The sequence below is a fragment of the Colias philodice genome, chromosome 8 (assembly GCF_061535455.1).
Source record: "Colias philodice isolate Cphi_HAF_F1 chromosome 8, ilColPhil1 Martin Lab GWU primary, whole genome shotgun sequence".
In the NCBI taxonomy this organism is placed as follows: domain Eukaryota; kingdom Metazoa; phylum Arthropoda; class Insecta; order Lepidoptera; family Pieridae; genus Colias; species Colias philodice.
The window spans coordinates 5,655,055-5,673,646 of record NC_143093.1 but is presented as its reverse complement, the minus strand read 5'-3'; the positions used below and the strand labels follow the sequence as shown (position 1 = coordinate 5,673,646).

The window sequence follows — 18,592 nt, the reverse complement described above, 5'->3', positions numbered from 1 at the left end:
CGTGTATCTAAAGAAATTGTATTAAAGTGGTGCGGTATATAAGTTAATTGAATTTATTACAAGAAATATTGTATTGCTAGAATACGGATGAATTAAAATAATACTTACATGTGTTTAGCCTCTTTAAAAGTTTGTAAGATGTATTCTTTTATTGTGGCCGCTTGTGCATCCCTTTCTGGGCCTTCTTTGCATTTAACTATAAGTGTGTATCCTGAAACAACGAAATACATATTTGTAAACATTACAAAAAATAAATTTATATTACTATTTACACGTGTCAGCTAGTTCTATTAATATACTAGCTGTTGCCCGCGACTTCGTCCGCGATTCGGTCGTTTTTCGTCATTCGTCGTTTAAAAAAAATACGTGACACTTTATTTTTGAATGTTCTTAATTGTCTCTTATAAAATTTAACTACATTAAAATTGAATTCTCTGATAAGAAAATCTTAAAATCATCGAAAATCATAGACATCGAATATCTGAGGAAAACATGAATGAATGTGATTTAAATTCTACATTTCTTAGTAATTAAAATAATAATCTAAATTAAATGTAGATTAACAGTTTGAGCGCACCATTATAGAATATGTACCTAAGTAATAAATTACGTTAGTTTACATAGTAACTTTACTAAAAACACGATGACTTTCTTTCGCGCTCGGTACCACAAACTAAACATGTTTGTGGTACGTGGCCCGCGTCACTTTACCCCCCACGAGTTCCCCTCCGTTGCTATGCGAAAATACATTCGTCGCCCTACTGTAGCAAAAATTGTAATACTGCGGCCTGGGCGTTATAACACGCTCAGGGAATTCCTGAGTGCTGATAGACTTCCGTCTATCGGCATTTATACCAATTTTATATTAATATCACCATCTTGAGGAAAAGCTTCTAATGTCGATTTAAAACGCATATATACGGATTAACCTGATGAATTAACATGTTCTAAAATTGTGAAATGAGTTCAGTTTTAAATTCGAGAAATATTGATTTCTTGTATTCGATTATTCGTCGTAGTCGAATACAAAATATATTTAAAGAAACTTAGGTTGGCCTTCAGGCAAAAGGGATCCTATCAAATGATAAACTTGACCTTGTATCTTAAAAGTAAGAATGAAAGGAGCATCTAATAATTGTTGAGCACCAAAGGATCATTTAAAACGCAATACTATAAGAGCTAATATTGTCTAAGAACTGTTTAGATTGCACATGTTCCTCTAAAACTTAAAAGTAGTGATTTCAAAGGTTCCGGCGTATCTTCAAACGAAAGCCGACTCCTTACTCCACTTTAAAGCATTACAAAAAGAACATACTACGTTAATATCGCCTATACAGAAGATGATCTGTAATCAATTGTGAGGTTATAAGCAAACCCACTTTTATATTATTTTGTCGGACCACACCACCGAATTTGTAGATTGATCTTCTATGTTTACCTCTAAGTCATTAAGACTATGTCGAAATCTGTCTGCAATAAGACGGGCCTCTCGCTATTCGTCCGTTTAAAGAGACCAATAGTTTCAATTCTTAATCTTTCATTAAGCTTTCATTAAACAAACTTATTAATCGTTCTTGTCTCAAATAATGGTAATATTCGCGTCCCTACTCTAGTCATTGCTTATGCTCATGTTCATCTTCGAGAGATCGAATAATATTATGGTGCACCCTATTATTTGTCAAACGGTCTTCATATTGAGTAAAAGTTTCAGAATTCTCGAGATAAAATATGACGATCGTGATCAGCTGTGAGACGTAATTCCCTCTCAGTGAGGGTTTCGGTCTCACGGGATAGTACAATATGCCATTTGCGATCAGCTGTGAGACGTTATATATACCCTCAGTGAAGGTTTCGGTCTCACAGGATAGTACATGCCGTTCGCGGTCAGCTGTGAGCCGCAATTCTCGTTGTGAAGCGGTTTCAGGTTCGGCATAACACATGTTGTTTTCGGTCAATAGTAAGCCTCTTATCTCTAACGATCCTTGAGAACTCTTATTTCTCATTTTCTTAACTTTGCTCGAATTTCGATATATAAAGATTTTTTAGGTGGCACTGATGCGGGTGAATAAAAATTAAAACGGACTAAGAGTGTTATAATCTCAATCATCATCATCAATACATATAATAAAATTGTGGAAAAGTGATGTCTGTACAATTAAAATATGTAGAAAAAAATTAACAGGTGTTATTATTATCGAGAAATCGAGAGAAACCATTTTTTTCTCTTAAAAGCTCCCCCCCTCCCACTTCCCGAACTCCGATTGACCGTAATTTATTTTTCCTTACATTTTTATCATATCCTTTTCTAATGGGTTTCATCCTACTGCGATTTTTTTTTGTTTCAAAAATTATCTACCCTGGTGTATAGGTAAATTTTCCACATAAAATGTCCTTTAAATTATGTCGTATTATATTTTTAACCCCCGACGCAAAAAGACTGGTGTTATGTGTTTGACCGCTATGTATTTCTGTGTGTGTGTGTGTGTCTGTCTATGGCACCGTAGCTGGCTAACAGGTAAACCGAATTAGATGCGGTTTTTTTTGTTAGGCAGAATATTTTCCGACGCTGGTTCTTAGATAAAGTGTATCAAAATTGGTTCATCCACTTATTATACCTACATAGGGGTAAAAGTGGGAATGAAAAAAATGAAAGTTATAATTTATTTTTAAAGATCGTCGGGAAGTTTATGAAATTATTTATTCCTTTTTCTATACACTTTTCTTCGTCTAAACGGTTTAGTTACGTGCTCTCTCTCTCTTCAGCCTTTAGTTACGTGCGTGAGACAGGAAAGATCTAATTTGGATTTGTTTCTGGATTTGATAAAAACTGAGTATCGATTAAGCTGATCAGTGGCTACTGGCTACACCATAGATTATTAAAAACATCCGTTTAAGAAAGGAAGGAAATAGAATTTGCTCCTCTCCCCCCCCCCTGGTTCCTAAAAAATAATATGACATAATTTAAAAGAAATTTTACGTAGAATTAGTTAGGCATTTCTTTTTTGATTTTCGATATTATATACTAATCATAATTTTTAATTACAATATGTAGTAACTATTTGGTATAGGTTAGGCATTTCATTTCTTGATTTTTTTTAATAATTTGGTACGTAAGTTTTTTAGCTCAGTTTAGTAAGAAATTTTAATAACAATTCTTTTAATTATTTATGGTAGTACAACAGTACAGTATGGTTGTACGTATTTACTCAATAATTGTATGTTAAATAGTAATTCAGCATGGGCGTAGCCACGGTGGGGCTGGGTGGGGCGCTTACCCTGGCTTTGATCTGGTAGGTACTAATTGTGAAGGGGAGTGGGCGTGGGCGTGGGATTGGGACTGAACGTGGCATATGGCGTGGGAGTGCGAGTGGGCGCGGGAGTGGGAGCATGAAAATAAAAATGATTTTTTATTGTTGCCCCACCCTGAGCCCATGGTCATAGGTCCCATAGTCACTATTCCACGCGAACGAAGTCGCGGGGACAGCTAGTAGACAAATATAATCAGAAAGCTAAGCTCAACCATAAAAGATAGACATTTATGATGTCGGGAGATATTTTTTATATAATATGGAGAACATTTCTTTCATACTTGATTTCTGTGTAGCTTTAACCATTAAGATACACGCATTAAGAACGCACACGCGACGAAAGCTTAAAAATGGAGTTGCTGCTCTGCTCACGAATATGAAAAATAATTGTACCAAGTTTCGTTTAAATCCGTCGAGTAGTTTTTGTTTCTATAACGGTTATACAGACAGACAGACGGACAAACATTTTTGACGTCGATGTCGATCTCTAATCACCTCGTGATAGTTATTTAGGAAATATATTTCATGTGCAGAATTGACCTCTACAGATTTAATATAAGTAGGTATACATATATTTAGATTCCAATTTCCACGTAACGTTAAATTCGACTATATAATAACTAACAGACAACGCAGGTTACTCTCGTTTCCGTAAGTTGAGGCGGCTACATATTCGGTCCTAATAACATGATTTTTTGTGAACGAAACGACAGCGCGGTTTAATTCGATGGCAACACCATCAGAAAAAAGGAAATATTTTTAACTTTGAAAAAATATTATGATTTACACTATTAATACTATTTTAACATTAACACAAAATATAAGACTATGAGTGTGTAAAAATAAATCCAGCTAGTTTCACATCACACTTATGTTTATAATTAGGTATACGACATGAAAATATATTAATTACCAAGCAATAATCATACAGATAAATACTGAACAAAAGTATTAACAGTCAAAGTATATTTTTACTAACAACATGTAAATGATGAAGGAATAATAATTATCAACGAACTAACCTTTTTGTATTAGAGTCCCGCCTCGTGATCGAATTATTAAAACACGAAGATTTTTAAAAATGTAACCAATGAACACAATCAATATTAGATTAACTGTAATGGTGTCTAGTTTGACTTAAAATAATATACATCTACCCTCACTTTTAAAAATGTAGTATATTCACACGAATTATATAAGCGCACCTTATAGGGAAGGGAAGATTTATTATGGGTTAAAGAGTTAAATAAATAAATAACATAATTATATTTAAATTATTAATTTTTAACATTGTGTTCAGTAGTGTTAACATGTAAATTGATTTGATTTTTACGAAATCTCATAGATGGCGCTGAATCAAATTTGTCTTTATAGTACTAAGATTCATTAAACAGTTTCTCTGCCCAAATTACGTAAATGACGTAGTTTTTATAGTGTAAAGCTAGATAATAGCATGGCTTACTCAAAAACAACATTTAAACATGAGTCTTTAGATTGTACGCTGTCGTAGTTCACGGAATACGTAAGAAAAGTAAAGGTTCACAGCTCCTCCCCCGGAGGTGATAGCATGATAATATGTTTAAAAAAACCTCACACGACCTGTTAGTAATATTCATGCAAAATTTGAAGTCAATCTATGCAGTACTTTTCGAGATTAGCTCGGACAAACATACAGACAAACAGACAAACAGACAAACAGACAAACAGACAAACAGACAAACAGACAAAAATTCTAAAAACTATATTTTTGGCTTCTATATCGATTATAGATCATGGATTATGTAATCTTTTAAAAAAATATTCAATGTACAGTTTTGACTTTCCTACGATTTTATTATATGTATAGATTGCTGTATGATAAAAGTAAAAATTCGTAAGAATATCCTTCCAAGAACAACCATACGATTGTGTTGTTCTTTTACGAAAAACAGCGGATCGGATCTGTATAATAGGGATATATTATTATAGGTTTAGCATATAGGCTACCACGCCATTGAAGCCGTAGAGTTCAGCTATTATTCCATAAGAACTAAAACATCATTCAAAAAGCAATCACCTTGTGAGAACTTATTCTTCAAATGCTGCAACGGTCCCAAGCAGTACAACCGGCCATTGACCATCACAGTGAGCCGCGAACACAACGCCTCGCACTCCTCCATGCTGTGTGACGTCAGCACTATACTGCGACCCGCTATTACCGCGTCGCTTATACAACGCTATACACAAATGGCACAAGAATAATACTACAAACCTTGCGAGAACTTATTCTTCAAATGCTGCAACGGTCCCAAGCAGTACAACCGGCCATTGACCATCACAGTGAGCCGCGAACACAACGCCTCGCACTCCTCCATGCTGTGTGACGTCAGCACTATACTGCGACCCGCTATTACCGCGTCGCTTATACAACGCCATACACGACGCTTTGATGCTGGGTCCATGCCTATGAATGAATGAATGAATGAAATACTCTTTATTGTACATACACAGTAATAAATTTGTTACATAGTTAAGATAGCTTATATACGTAATAGAGATGTACAAAGAGCGGCTTGTGCAAAGAACCGCTCGTGAGCGATTTCTTTCACATCGCTTTCTTCCAAGCAACTCGATGTAGATAAAGATATAGTGAGCAAGAATTAAAGAGTAGAGTAAGACAAGGAAAGAAGAAAGAATAAACATAGAAAAGTATTATACATAATGAAGGACACATAAGTTGATACATTAATATTACAATAAGATTAAAATTATGCCTATGGTATGACATATTTATCAAAATTTATTAAGATAACAGAAAATAATGACGAAGAAATCTTATAGCTAGAAGTTTAGATAGCGATATTTCATTATAAAAATTTAATTGCAAATTAATACTGACTTGAAGGACCAAAAACTAAAAAAAATCACATAATCTAATTGTTCATAATATGAAACTCACAAGGCAAACGAATTAGATGTATAACAATGAGGAATCATAAAGAATAGAGACAATTAGATTACCTGTTGTGGGCTCATCAAGGAAAACTAGAGGAGCGTCTCCTAATAGAGCTAGAGCTGTACTTATTTTTCTTTTAGTCCCACCGCTGCATTCATATACCTAAAAAGTGTGTTAGCATTAATATATATATCTTTTTGACCAACTTAAACAATTATTATCAACCAACTTCAAAAAAAGAGGAGTTTCGAATTCGTTTCGAGAACATTCTTCTTTTTTGAAGTTGGTTGAAAAAGGAGAATACTTTACCTTTTTATCATAGTGCTTCAAAAATCCAAGTTGTTCAGCGAGCTGAACTCCCCATTGCGAACCAATTCTGACCGGGATACCGCGCAAGAGACAGAATATCTTCAAAGTCTCGCGTGCAGTTAAATTGTCCAGTAGAGCGTCAAATTGGGGGCAGTAACCTTATAAAGAAAAAAATGAAAATATAGCGATCTTTTGTCCAAATATTTCTTTTGGTTTACATTGAAAATAAAATTTAAAATCATCAAAGTCGTGAAATATGAATTACAATGCCAACGCAAGTCACTCAGTATAAACATTTCAAACTGGTACACCAGCTCACACAAGTCGCGCACGTACCCATATGCGCGTGCACGTCCCGGATGTGCGTCTTGACGGAGAGCCCGTGCACGAACACGTCGCCGGCGCTGAGACGCGAGTCGCCGGTCGCCATGCGGAATGTGCTTGTTTTGCCCGCGCCGTTGATGCCTAATAGCCCGAAGCATTCACCTTTGCGCACAGCTATAGGCCAAAAAAACTTAAAACTTATTAAGAACACAGTTTGTTACTAAGCATAAAAAAAGAAATAATATCTTAAAGTAGTACGCATTAGTTACTTATCTCTTACAAGTACTAAGGAAACCGTAATTGTGGAATTTTATACTAATCCGAGTGGTTCTCGTACTTACACATCGAAGTGGGTCAATGGTATAAAATTACTGTTTGCCCTTGAACTTTGAGGATAATACACATACATGGTATTAATAATTTGGCTTAGTAGATTTTAACTAAAAAAAAAAACGCAAAACACGTCGCGGGCAGATTTGTCAAATATCATGTCAACAAGAAATTTCCTTATAAAATATACACAATATTTAATACCACCTACTTACCAAACGTTAATCTATTAACAGCGAGGAAGTCCTTATAGTACTTAGTAAGGTTCTTGCACACGAGACTGTGTTGCAATAGTTCTGGTCGCGTTAGCGCTTGTACGGTTTGTCTTTCGGCTGCGACGTCACTGTCTTCATCCGCATTCACTGGGAGTGGTCTGTGTTGAGTTTCTGAGTAGAATACCTGCGAAAAATAGTACATACAGTAAAATAACTTATTCTTTTCTTTTTTGAACGAGTAGCCGAGTGATCAGGCGTTGATATTTTGTTCGAAGTTTTACAAATCTTTAGAGAAATATTGCTATATAATTAGAATCCCTTTATTTTTATATACATTCACGTAATGAAATTATCAATTATGTTAATGATGCTTAAACGAAATAAACATTGTTTATCGAAGGATAGCCTGAATGAATAGATAGAGGCTAGATTAGTGATATTGGCAATATATTATTGAGTTATCAAATAGTGAGTGGGAGTTTTTGTCATTAGTGGTCAAGTAATTATAGGTGCTTATAGTGTTTTTGATATCTAGTTTAATTGTGAGTTGTACGCATATGATAATAAAGATGATTTGAAAAACTTTCTTTGAATAGTTTATGAAAATTTTAACACACATAAAAGTTGTAATACTCGATTTTTTACAGTCAAAATATAACTTACCTTATTAATAACTTCATACTCCTTTATAAGAAGAACAGTGAAAGCTATGATTCCAACAAGAGTCATCATGAACAAATATCTACCGATGCCTGGCTCACTCCATTTCAGGAAAGGATCATCATCAACTAGGGAACAAAATTCAATTAATTCACCTTCAAAGTTACTATTTGGACATAGGCAACAATAAACAAGCTAAATATTACATCTCAGAGAGCACGTGATTTTATAAGATATTCTGAAAGTAGAGATTGTCTAATCTAAAAATGAACGCCCCTCCACTGTGTTTACGCTCACATTCAAAGTACGTGTATAGACGCAATACACACAAATTGGTCTGCCTCATTGGTCGTTCAGTCCTCCAGTCCCGTCCATGCCCGAACGACAGGACCAGTTGGCCAACTAGTGCATAAATGACGCGATGCACGACAGAACGGACATGTCATTCCGTACATAGCGCGCTCTCCCCGCCATACAATGCTAGGCACCTGAACTGATCGTCCGATTAGTTGACAAATCAGTGCGCGAGAGTCAAAGTTTGCAGTAGAATCGCCGCGCGCACACATATAAAGTGGTTCAATAATTATTTGTCCTCACACATTGAAACAATTAAGTTTAGTGGAGGGGCGTTCATTTTTAGATTAGACAATCTCTATGCAATTATTATGTGTCATATAATAAGAAGACTACCAATACAATAATAAGTTTAAATGTGACAAATTTAAATGTAAATGCCTTTTAGTACTCGAAAATTCGAAAAAAATATGGTTTTTACGGAGTGTTAATTTATAAATTACAATAAAACGAATCAAAATAAAATAAGACAAGCATGATACAAAACTCACTTACTACAACAAACGGACATGTTGAGCCTCTTGCAGACGGTGTGACGCGTGCAGTTCTCCACATTTATGTATTCGCAGAGCCCATCGCAAGCGAGCATCGAAAACGTTGACACGCTCATATCCCTGGGAATTTAGTTAATTAATATATTTTATTTAAAGGGATGATAAAAAAGTTTGGGATATAAGGGTACAAGGACCAGCATTTATACATTTTCCTTTAGTACTTAGATATTTTTTGATTAATTTGTTTAAAAAGCACTAAAATAATAAACTTAAAGGCAAACATGAGACTTATGAGTGCACAAACAGCACCCAAGACACCATTATTGCTAGAAAGGAAAATATACTATAAAATAAATAGACACTAACCTGAAACTTCTGCTCATACAATAGATTGGCAATGGTGAAAACACCCAATCAAATATACTGGCATAATACGGGCTTCCAACTTCAGGTAATCGTAGCACCTCCGTTATCAAAAATGGCATACAACCTAATATAAAGAAGTATTGATTACTTATGGTATTTTAAGAAGATACATAAGAGAAGAAGTACATACATAAATCTCTCTCTAATTCATAGTGTTAAAATATGTCCCAAATCTGTAACTTACCACTGAAAATGTTTAAGAAACACATTTTTGAGAAGCCCGTCGCAGATGCGTCAAAGTAGAACGAAGCCAAATAATGCAATGGTATTGTGGGTATAGAGAAAATGACCAGTACAAGGAGAACTCTGCCTGGAAAACAAAAATATAGTTACATGTAAATCAGAGAAGATTAATTCCTATTTAGTGCTTGGACCAGAAAAGGCTATACTAAAACTATCATTCTGGCTATACTTATAGCCTCTATGGGCTATACTTATAGGTTTGGTCAGGAAGTAATTCGGAACATATTATTACTAAACACATGCGAATAACAATTAAATTAAATTTTATCCTGACCAGTTACTTACCCAACTCTTGAGGGGTAGAAAGCGTAGTCTCTTGAAAGCAAGCGAGTGTAAACACTATGGTGAGATACACACACAGCATCCACAACCAATCCCATATGAAAGAGCAAGTCCAAAGTACGGCTGGTCGAACTCCAGATATACGCTGTAATAATTTCGCGCCGCTCACACGTTCCTAAAAAGATATAAAAGTCCAAATTATGACGAAAATCAATGTAATGTTCAGGTACTTCAGCCTTTAAAATTGGAAATAGTGTAAAGTAAACAAATATATTCTAAAGTTAAAAAAAAAATGTCGTATATGTTAACACATCATCTGCTTACCTTAATAACAAATAGCACCAGAAATGCTGTTACGAAAGCCATACAGAATCCTATATTAAACGCAAATTGAAATCCAAAGCTGCTCCCAGTGGCCATGATTCTCACCTAAAACAAAATTCAATATTTTACAGTTAATAGACAGAGTGAAGAATAACAGTCAAGATAGAAAAATTGTAAGAGTAAGATATTCAGAAAAGACACAAATACAGTATTTTTTTCCATATCTTGATAATTTATAATGATGTGGCTCAAAAGTAGCGCCTGTTAAGTTCCTAATTATTCTATTTACTCACCAGATTCTCGATAGAATAAGGCAGCGGGTGGTTAGTGACCCGCAGCGAAGTGCCCGGTGATAGTGCGTTCATAATCGCGTTATTAGCAAGCGCCAGTGATATCGCCGAGTCGTGGTAGCCGTAGTTACTGAACCAAGCCGTAATACGATGAGGCGCGAAAGTTGCACCTATTAGGTTCTCGTATCGCACTCGTGGGGAGTTTAGTGCACTCTGAAACCACAATTCTTGGTATTAATACGTAAATAAGAGTCGTATAAGAAAATAGAATTTTGTAGTTTTCAGCAATACTTATTTAACAACAATCATTGAATTTGATGAACTGAGTTAGTCAAGTCAAAAAACAAGTTTATTTCATACCAATTTTAAGTAGAACTTCCCTATATCCATCGTACCGATATCATTCAAAACCATATTCGGATCCAAAGACGATTTAAAATAGTCCTTATACGCCATCATTGCTTTTCGTTCTAGACTTGTTTCAGTCAAATTGACCACTTGAGACATCAAAGTTTCCGTATTTCTAAAACCACTGTTCAAGCTTAGTTCTAAAGGTGGCAGTTGTGACATGAATTTCCATGATCTTGCTATTATAACTGATATAGTTATGTTTATTATAGGTGTTACGATTTGTATGAATGCTGATAGTTTATTCCTCATAGAACTGTAAGCTAGCTTCAAGAACATCGCTTTTATGTGGTTGCGGAGTAATTTCGCTCCTCTAACTTTCGGTATTGGCTCGGTATCAGCTAAAAAGAGAAAAACGCCATTAAAACAAAACATTGAAAAGATTACGTTTATAATCGATAAACGTACATAAATGATATTACCGAAGTGATTGCGATGATTCTCAACGGGTATAACAGCGACATTATTATGGTTGTTTGTGTAATTATTTTTCTGAACCGGTAATTCGTCATGGTCCTCAGCTCCAGCTCTTTAAAACAACGTCTTTTTAAATATTTTCTTTGACATATAAACTTTAAAATATACATTATTTAAAAGTGCACTCACTTCATAAACACTTCCTCGAGACTAGTAACCGAAAGTCCATAGCTTGACACTTTCAACGCAGCTCTTTCCTCTTCGAATTTCTTCAACATATTAGGAAATTTACTGACGTGTTCATTTGGTAATATGTATGTTAATTCAGATCCTGCACAATTTATTATTTTATAGGAAACGATTAATTGGGTAAGTATACTGATAAAATCAAACAAATGCAAAAAGAGGTCTAACAATTACGATCCTGGAAAAATTCAATATTATGATCAATGTATGTACAAACCTATATTAGTATTTTCTCTAACATCAGGTACATAGGTCTTAAAGAATTTCGTGACCTCTTCAACATTACAAGTATCCTCCTTGACTATAGTTAGTTTATATCCGATGCCATAATGTTTCTTCAGGAAATACGGCGTGCCTACACATTGAAGTTTACCCCCAGACATGATCGCTATACGGTCTCCGAGAATATCTGCTTCGTCCATAAAATGTGTTGTAAGGATCATAGTGCGACCTAGCAAGGAGATTGTAAATTTAAATCGAGAAAAAATTAATGTTCTTGTTTGTTTTGAATATTTAGAAAAAAATGATTACAGCGCTAACTTTAAGAGATTTATCGACATTTAATGCAATCCAAATGTTGATCTATTCACTATTGCCTTAAAATTATTCAACGCAATTTAGAAAACATGTTAGACGTTTTTGGGTGATATATCGACTTGAATTGAAAGTATTTTATTGTGCGTCCTTTTAATCTGTAACGATTACCAATAAGTACAACACATCCTTTAACTCCAGCAAAAATTTGATATTGATAGGAATATTATCAGGCAGTTTATTTTGTTTATTACCTTTCTTCTCCTTTTGCAATAGATCCCATAGAGATCGTCTTGCAGCTGGATCAAGACCTGAAGTAGGTTCGTCCAATAGAACTACTCTGGATGAACCGCACATTGCCGCTCCAACGGACAACCGTCGTTTTTGACCACCCGATAAGTGCATTGATTGTACGTCTCGCTATAAAAAATTTAAAAATTACTTGAGATACCAATAGTTGCATGTATTAAGGAAATTTCTAAGGTTAATTTTAAAATAAATTTTGATGTCTTTAAACAAAAAAAAAAAATGGAAGCACGTGATAAGTTTATTGTATTGCACAAAAAATGACGATAATCAATTTATTCATAAAAAAACAAAAAGGGAATAAGACCGTCAATATAACAACATCGGGCCAAACCTTTTCTTGCAGCTCCAGTAATTTGACAAAATGTTCGACCTCATCATTAATCTTCGACTTATGGACGCCTTTTAACCTCGAGTAGAATATAATATGTTCAGCGACGGTTAGGTCTGGGAACAAGACGTTGTGTTGGGGGCAAAGGCCCAGGGACTTTCGGGCTGATTCTGTTTCAGTGACTATGTTATACCCGTTTATTGTAGCAGATCCTGATGTAGGTGGAACCATACCTAGAATATTTTACACTTTATTTACTTGGCTGTGAAATCAACACAACTACTTTTGGAACTTAAGTACTTTGTTTACGTAGTATTACGTATTACCATATATTACGTAGTTACGTATATTAAACAAAATCATGAAACATTAATGGTCGATATCAACGCTTGCTTATATTATCCAGATAGGCCGCCTATTTAAACACTTTTTGCTGTACAATTTCAAATATTATTTGTTATTTTCACCGACTGATAAACTAAACAGAACATATCCAGTAGTTGTGAAACTAGCCATAAAGTGTCTCATGAATCACAAATATACGTATTCGTAAAAAAACATGACTCAACGGACGTCAAAGTGTTCATCATTAACTGGCCATATTAATTTATAAATTTAAAATGATATTCGTGAATATCATTTTAATATCTTAATTTTTTTGATACATGTATAGAAATGGAAAATGAAATTTATAGTGAAAATATTTCTATACATACAATATAAGTGGTGTTATAACCTTTGGATATGGAGTTACACTTGAGTTAATTAAAATTCAATAACTATTACCTGTTAACATTGATATAGTTGTGGTTTTCCCAGCTCCATTATGACCTAGTAATACTGTTATTTCATTTTCATACATCCTAAGGTTTAAATTGTCTACTGCTTTCTTACGACCTTTGTATACTTTAGTGAGATTCTGTAAAAAAAAACATATGATCGCAGTCACTTCAAGATACTTTAAATGCTCTTGTTTCATTCCCTTTATTACTACTGAATTCTTTAATGGCATTCATATACAGGGTGTCCCAAAAAGTAGTGATATACTGAAGCTGGGAGGTAGAGGACTTAGAGGGCTATCCGAATCACCCCCATGTGTGTTATGCGATTTTTCGTATTTTCGGAGTTATTACATTTTTTTCAATTTTTCATCTATCGCCGAGTACGATGAGATTTTTATTTATGGTGACGTGAATTATTGCGCTAGATGCTTGATTTTTTTTGTGTGCTAAGCTGAAAGATAGGCCAATTCAGTATGGTAACATTTACTATCGGTAGATCTTCGAATGGAATAAAAAAAAAGAATTAAATGCCAAGAAAGATAAAATTACCCAGTATGTTCATAACTTCAAGGGCCCATAAAAAAATAAAATCACATAAAAAAGGTTTTCCATTTGGCTTTTAAAAACTTGCTCTATCGATCAGGTAGCTACCCTAAAAATTTCATTTTATTATTCTGAAGGCTTCAATCGAAAAATTGAAATCTAAATGTGGTAAGTGCAAAATTTTTATTAACATAATGATTATTAAAACCAATAAATAGGTGTTTAAAAATGAATTTTTTTAAAATAGCCCCGCTGTTGCTCAATGCAAGTGCGACATCACCGTAAAAAGTTGTCTTTTTAATGTCTGAATGCGCTTTTATCATTTTTAATGGTTTCTTCTGCTACTATGAATTTCCGGGTTATTTCGTCCAAATTGTGGCAGTCTCTCGTCTTTGTAGTATCCCCACGGAAAAAATTCAATAGGGTTTATGTCCGGAGACCGTGGAGGCCAGGCTAAAGGGCAAAAATACCCTGAAAGATGGATTGGTCGTTGCAGCCTGCGCATGCGCCGGTGACGCCTGCTTTAAAGCCTGGCCTCCACGGTCCCTCGACCTAAACCCCATTGATTTGTTTCAATGGGGATACTAAAAAGACCTCGGCTACTTGAGAGAATGCCCCAATTTGGACGAAATAACCCGGAAATTCATAGTAGCAGAAGAAACCATTAAAAATGATAAAAAAGCATTCAGACATTTAAAAGACAACTTTTTACGGTGATGTCGCACTTGCACTGAGCAACAGCGGGGCTATTTAAAAAAATTCTGGTAATTAAACACCTATTTATTGGTTTTAATGATCATCATGTTAATAAAAATTTTGCACTTACCACATTTAGATTTCAATTTTTCGATTGAAGCCTTCAGAATAATAAAATGAAATTTTTAGGGTAGCTACCTGATCGATAGAGCAAGTTTTTAAAAGCCAAATGGAAAACCTTTTTTTATATGATTTTATTTTTTTATGGGCCCTTGAAGTTATGAACATACTGGGTAATTTTATCTTTCTTGGCATTTAATTCTTTTTTTTATTCCATTCGAAGATCTAACGATAATAAATGTTACCATACTGAATTGGCCTATCTTTGAGCTTAGCACACAAAAAAAATCAAGCATCTAGCGCAATAATTCACGTCACCATAAATAAAAATCTCATCGTACTCGGCGATAGATGAAAAATTGAAAAAAATGTAATAACTCCGAAAATACGAAAAATCGCATAACACACATGGGGGTGATTCGGATAGCCCTCTTGGTCCTCTACCTCCCAGCTTCCGTTCATCACTACTTTTTGGGACACCCTGTATATGTATTATGTATATGTATAAGCCATTGTGTAATAGACAGATCGTAGATAATAATCAAACTCGTAGACACGTGCAAGGATTTATTTTAATGGGCACAATCTGTGCTACTTGAGTGATTGAATTCCGATTCATATTTGCGAAATATATTCACTTGAACTGGACACTTTTTTATCTTCGCATTAACTTTAATAAATGTAAATTTACCTAAGACAATGTGAAGTTTTAATTAAGGTGCATTTTTTAACCATTTTAGATGAAATATTAACAGAATAACTTTCTTTAAAAGGACATTAATTTATCGCGTAAATCACGTGCAGGTTATTTTAAAACACAATTTTGTCGGATACATCCGACAAAATTGTGTTTTAAAATAGAGCTAAGACGGAGTAATAATAATATATTTGTGCATTGGCAGTTGGCAGAAAGATTAATGACCGGGTGGCGCACTTTATTTGTTTTTTTCTGCACATGAATGTCTGATCAAGCTTGTCTCAGTATGGACTATGGAGTAGTGAGTTAAATATTTGAGACGCATATTTTGTTTTATTTCTATATATTGTATTCATATAATATTGAATATTCGTAGTTCTAAATAAAATTATGAAATATTGCAAAATAAAAGATATTCATCAATTTCAAAAATGGAAAGCAGCGTCAATGACACTCACTGTACAGAAAATGAAAGTGTAATGAAATCGTATATTATATTATGAAATAAAATAAGAGCAGTATACTTCGTACGTAGTGCATTGTGCAATCATATTTTTACTAAATTGAATGAAATTAAAATGAAATAATTTCTACAAAATAAAAGATAAGGCCAGAATGTAAATATTATTTGTAAGCTATAAAAGTAAAAAGTTGGATTAATAAAATAAATAAAGAATATTCCCAATGCCGTAGTAATTTCTTTAGTAAAGTTTCCAAAATACGTCATAGGCAGTGTCTGGGGATTACTTTGTTATTTTATCATCGTGTTCGGTAACACGGTGATTAGTAAGGAAACCTTTATCTACACCTACACATTCGATTTTCATAGTATCTCTAGTGGATCATTTCTGTATTCTAATACACATCTAATAATACTAGTCTTTATTTATTGAAAATACTCATAGAAAATAGACCTGACTGCCAAATATGAACTTCTGCAATCATATCAAGCTGAAATGATCCTTTTTATGCACAAAATAAACTATGAAATATGCACATTGGGTGTGAATCATTACAATATTGCGATAAGGCTGATTCTTTATGCGACTAAACCAGTTTAAGAGAGCACTGACCTATATGAAAATATGAAAAGAATTTAAGTTCGTTTTTGTCTTGAAAGAATTCGCGCGTGTTTTGATCAAATCTTTTAATAGATCTTCATTTCACTGTCACACAAAAAGATAAACAAACAAATTTTCAGAGTCACCTTTTTTAATCATATATTGATGAATATCATCATTCATCACCTATGTAAAAATTTATACTATTTTATCATCCAAGTAATTATGTTTTATTAAGGGACAAATATTCAATAAAATTACCTCAATATTGATACCCATTGGAACTCCTTTGGGCTCCTCGTCGTGAACGACTTTTAATAATGCATTTTTGTACTCTTGATCAACACCGTCATTTAACGTTACCGCTGTAAATAAAATAATTTTTCTAATGTAATAGATATAACTAAGGAAATATAACGTAATATGAATAGGTAGATACATAGTAATTAGTATGAAGTCATCTCTAGTAACATAGAAAATTGATGCTTAAATTTAAGTATAACAATAATCTCAAAAAAAATTAACCCACATTAATCATAATGTTTTGACATAAATTAAATCAAGGGCGTCAATGTATTAGTTGTAAAACAAATGTTGTTTCATAGGCATAAGGGACCTACTCTACAAAGCATTCTTCTAAGTAATAAATACAGATAATGTACCATGTTATCAGCAGGCTAAATTTCAATAACTTATTGAGAATCAGGTCATATAGTTTCGATTACAACTACGTCAATCAAATGATTTGATATAGAAATATAATGCGCAGCACTCACCAGCGACTCTCGTTTTATTTGGTAACCAGAAACTCTTCGTGAATGGGAAGTACCACGGCAACGGAACGCCGTATGTGCCGGGCCGTATTTTTTCAACGTACATAGCGATTGACATGTAAATTATAGTGTCCAAAATAAGCATAATCACTACGTGACCTGGGTGGAAATCATCGTGATACGACACTGGCGAAAATAATTCGTCCCATTGTAGACCTGAAATGAAGATTAAATTTTGGAGCATTTTATGCAATTACGCAATTATTCCTTTAGTTATGCAAATTGGTATGTACGCAATACACATTAATTTTGTGTAAGTACTCTGCTGTACATTATAAGACATGTCACCTTATTCGTGATTTTGAAACAATTTCAAAGCAATAGCTCCGTAATATTTTAGTTTGTCTTTAATTTTCAATCAGGGAAATATATTTTGCTAAAGGTCTTCTTATGTATGCTATTCGTTGGTAGGATACCTATACATACTTCTTACGATTTTACATTACTTTTTGTATTAACAATATGACCTGTGAATATGACCATAACGAGCCCTTTTCATGTTTTGTGTCGATTAATCTACATTGCTATGCGGTTTATAGCAGTTTATTGACGATGAGTTCCAATAAAAGCTTTCAATAGGTTCGTTGGGTTGTATCCAGTATCAAGTAGCTTTAATCAACACTCGGTGTAAATAAGAAATTCAAATGTGTACGTAAAGAAACAGTAAACTTCGATCTGATAAATGGAATAATAATGTTAAGTGTTCCTTGTGGGGAGCTTTAAGTAGGGGTAGGTATCCTGTGTTGGGGTTCGTGTGATTAATAACTAGCGCAAATCGGAGTGAATGCATGGGGTTTTCCTGGTTAATACACGAACATACAACACGGATACAAATAGAGATGCAATTATTAACGACTATCTCAAATATACACAGACCAGACAAATGATGTTTTTATTCATTTATGGTAAGATATCTTGCTCAGAATGCCCGTGCAACGAGAACCTAAATTTCCATTTCATTTCCAATTCAAAGAATAATAATCGAGGACTATCATCTGTTTTATAAGGGTACCAAAAAAAAATCAAGTCAGAACCTAGGTAAGTACCTACTCTACTGCATAATATTATGTGCTAGGTAGGTACATATTTTCATTATGTTGAAAGTTTCATCAACATGAATTTAG

At 34.1% G+C, this 18,592-nt stretch overlaps 1 protein-coding gene across 1 annotated transcript in view; it reads right to left on the bottom strand.

The window, feature by feature from the left end:
* Abca3 (ATP binding cassette subfamily A member 3) overlaps positions 1-18,592 on the bottom strand; it is a 37,215-nt gene that overhangs the window by 3,316 nt on the left and 15,307 nt on the right. The window contains exons 9-30 of the mRNA XM_089698252.1: positions 17,412-17,624; positions 16,897-17,000; positions 13,523-13,655; positions 12,740-12,969; positions 12,354-12,519; positions 11,783-12,016; positions 11,509-11,650; positions 11,325-11,431; positions 10,855-11,243; positions 10,498-10,707; positions 10,205-10,309; positions 9,884-10,055; positions 9,540-9,665; positions 9,296-9,419; positions 8,931-9,049; positions 8,085-8,209; positions 7,422-7,605; positions 6,889-7,050; positions 6,553-6,710; positions 6,309-6,405; positions 5,560-5,751; positions 109-211 (exon numbers count right to left, since the gene is read on the bottom strand). Coding sequence (XP_089554378.1) covers positions 109-211; positions 5,560-5,751; positions 6,309-6,405; positions 6,553-6,710; positions 6,889-7,050; positions 7,422-7,605; positions 8,085-8,209; positions 8,931-9,049; positions 9,296-9,419; positions 9,540-9,665; positions 9,884-10,055; positions 10,205-10,309; positions 10,498-10,707; positions 10,855-11,243; positions 11,325-11,431; positions 11,509-11,650; positions 11,783-12,016; positions 12,354-12,519; positions 12,740-12,969; positions 13,523-13,655; positions 16,897-17,000; positions 17,412-17,624 — 3,595 coding nt within the window. The remainder of the gene's footprint in view (positions 1-108; positions 212-5,559; positions 5,752-6,308; positions 6,406-6,552; positions 6,711-6,888; positions 7,051-7,421; positions 7,606-8,084; positions 8,210-8,930; positions 9,050-9,295; positions 9,420-9,539; positions 9,666-9,883; positions 10,056-10,204; positions 10,310-10,497; positions 10,708-10,854; positions 11,244-11,324; positions 11,432-11,508; positions 11,651-11,782; positions 12,017-12,353; positions 12,520-12,739; positions 12,970-13,522; positions 13,656-16,896; positions 17,001-17,411; positions 17,625-18,592) is intronic.